The 1,989-nt window shown below is 70.8% G+C and overlaps 1 protein-coding gene across 1 annotated transcript in view; it reads left to right on the forward strand.

Annotated features, from left to right (window-relative positions):
* LOC119590867 overlaps positions 1–1,989 on the forward strand; it is a gene marked incomplete in the record, with an annotated part of 86,927 nt that overhangs the window by 57,371 nt on the left and 27,567 nt on the right. Inside the window, 2 exon segments of the mRNA XM_037939626.1 lie at positions 96–204; positions 388–1,959. Of these exon segments, the coding sequence (XP_037795554.1) occupies positions 96–204; positions 388–1,959 (1,681 nt within the window).

Genomic DNA, 1,989 nt, shown 5'->3' on the forward strand with positions numbered 1-1,989 from the left:
CATTCGCCCATCGAAGCGACGTGACTTACTACTTTATTCTGACGTCCGCAACCCGATGAGCTGTGTTCATTTGCTTCCCCGTCTCTCGCCGTCAGCCCTGGCCACGTGGGGGAGGCGCGTCGGGAAGAAGCTCGAGCAGCTGACGCGGACGCCCAGCAAGGAGAAGGTCAGCCCCAACATGTTCTCCAGAAGCAGCTCCACCAGGTACGTCTCGGCTTCAGGGCCTCGGGTGTAGGGCTGTGATAGGGGGGGGGGGCGAGGGGATTGAGGCGTCGGTGATTCGCCGCTTGGCGCTGGATGCAAGAGTAAGCTGCTGGCAGCATTTGTTGATTTCCCTTGTTGTTCGTGGCTGTGATCTCTCATTGCAGTTGTTTTGCCTTTCCCCAGATCCGCGGGGACCGGCGCCTCTCCGCCGTCGTCGGGGGGCGCGTCCTGGGGCGGCAGCTCCGTGCCCGGGACGCCCTCCCCGGAAAGCCGCAGCGGCGAGGCGCGGCAGCTGTACCGCTCGTGCTCGGCGTCGCAGCTGGGCACGTACCTGGCGGGCGACGACCCGACGGCGGGCCTGGACCTCAGCACGTCCCCGCCCGCCGCCCCCCCATACATCCCGACGAAGACGGTCAGCTGCGAAAACATCGCCTCCCTGGGCGGCGCCAGGGCGTCGTTCCCCCACGCCTTCCTGCGCTCGCGCCCCCAGGCCGCCAGCGCGCAGCAGGCGGAGAGCCACGAGCAGCACACGCCCATCCTCGAGACGCCCTCGCGGCCGCCCAGCAAGCGGCTGACGACCCTGCGCGACTCGGTGTGCGACGAAGACACGAGGGAGCTGATTCGGCAGAAGCTGCGCGCCGTCTCGGAGGAGAACTGCGCGGCGAGCCCCGCCCTCCGCAACCTGAGCGGCCTCAAGCTGCGGCTGCACCCCATCCCGACGCCCCTGCAGCCGCGCTCGCGCTCCTTCTCGGCGACGGCCATCTCCGAGCCGGACGCTGTGGCCGAGCGCCCTCCGACCCGCCACGGCGCGCGTGCACATCGCCCCGACAGATTCCGCGCGCGCAGCGAGGGCCGGTCGGCGGCGGTGTACCTGAGCAGCAACGAGAGCGGCTACGAGTCCGACGGCGCGAGGCAGGAGTCCCCGAAGGCGCGGGCGAAGAAGGCGGAGAGCGACGCGGACTCCGGCGTGAGCACGGAGAGCCACTCGGAGACCAACTCCGACTCGGGCTCCCTCGCGGGCGCCGACAGCGCCGGCCTCGACGCCTGCGCCAAGCTGGACGCCTGCGCCAAGCTCGACGACCTCGCCAAGCCCGACGGCTACCCCAGGGCCGACAACTACGCCAGGCTGGAGGAGCTGGCGCGCGAGCCCTTCTCGCACGCCAGCAGCGACTACGCCGCCTGCAGCGTCACGCCCAAGTACAGCGACGACTACACGGACTACAGCCGGGTGCTGCGCCACAGCCGGCTGGAGCGGCAGAGCAGCGGGCCGTCGCCGTCGCCGTCGTCCAAGTATAACCTGACGGACGAGGAGAAGCTCGTGCCGGGGCGGTCGCGCGGCCCGCGGCGCCTCTCCGACCCGCCCGACCTGATGAGTCGGCGCCAGCGGTTCCTGGCGTCGCAGCTGGAGCGCCGCACGTCGCCGCTGAGCCCCCTGCGAGGCGCCCTCAGCGTGTTCCGCGAGGCCTCCGAGGACGGCGAGCGGTGTGCGTGGTGGGACGAGTCGAGCACGCCCCTGCGCGGGCACCTGCGGGCGGCGGCTCTCGCGCACCCCGTGCCCGAGTCCTACTCCACGGCGCCCCTGTCGCTGCCCGTGTCCCTGGCGCGCTCCCCCACGCCGCGCACCTTCCGCCTCATGCGGCTCGTTAAGGACCACACGGGCGAGCTGGGCATCTACATCACCGCCCGCAGGAACGCCCGCGGGGCCACCACCGGGTACGTCATCGCGCACATCGAGAAGGGCGGCCTCACCGACAGGTACGTCGCCGGCAGTGGAGTTTCTTAAAG

Source organism: Penaeus monodon, chromosome 27 (genome assembly GCF_015228065.2).
Source record: "Penaeus monodon isolate SGIC_2016 chromosome 27, NSTDA_Pmon_1, whole genome shotgun sequence".
NCBI lineage: Eukaryota > Metazoa > Arthropoda > Malacostraca > Decapoda > Penaeidae > Penaeus > Penaeus monodon.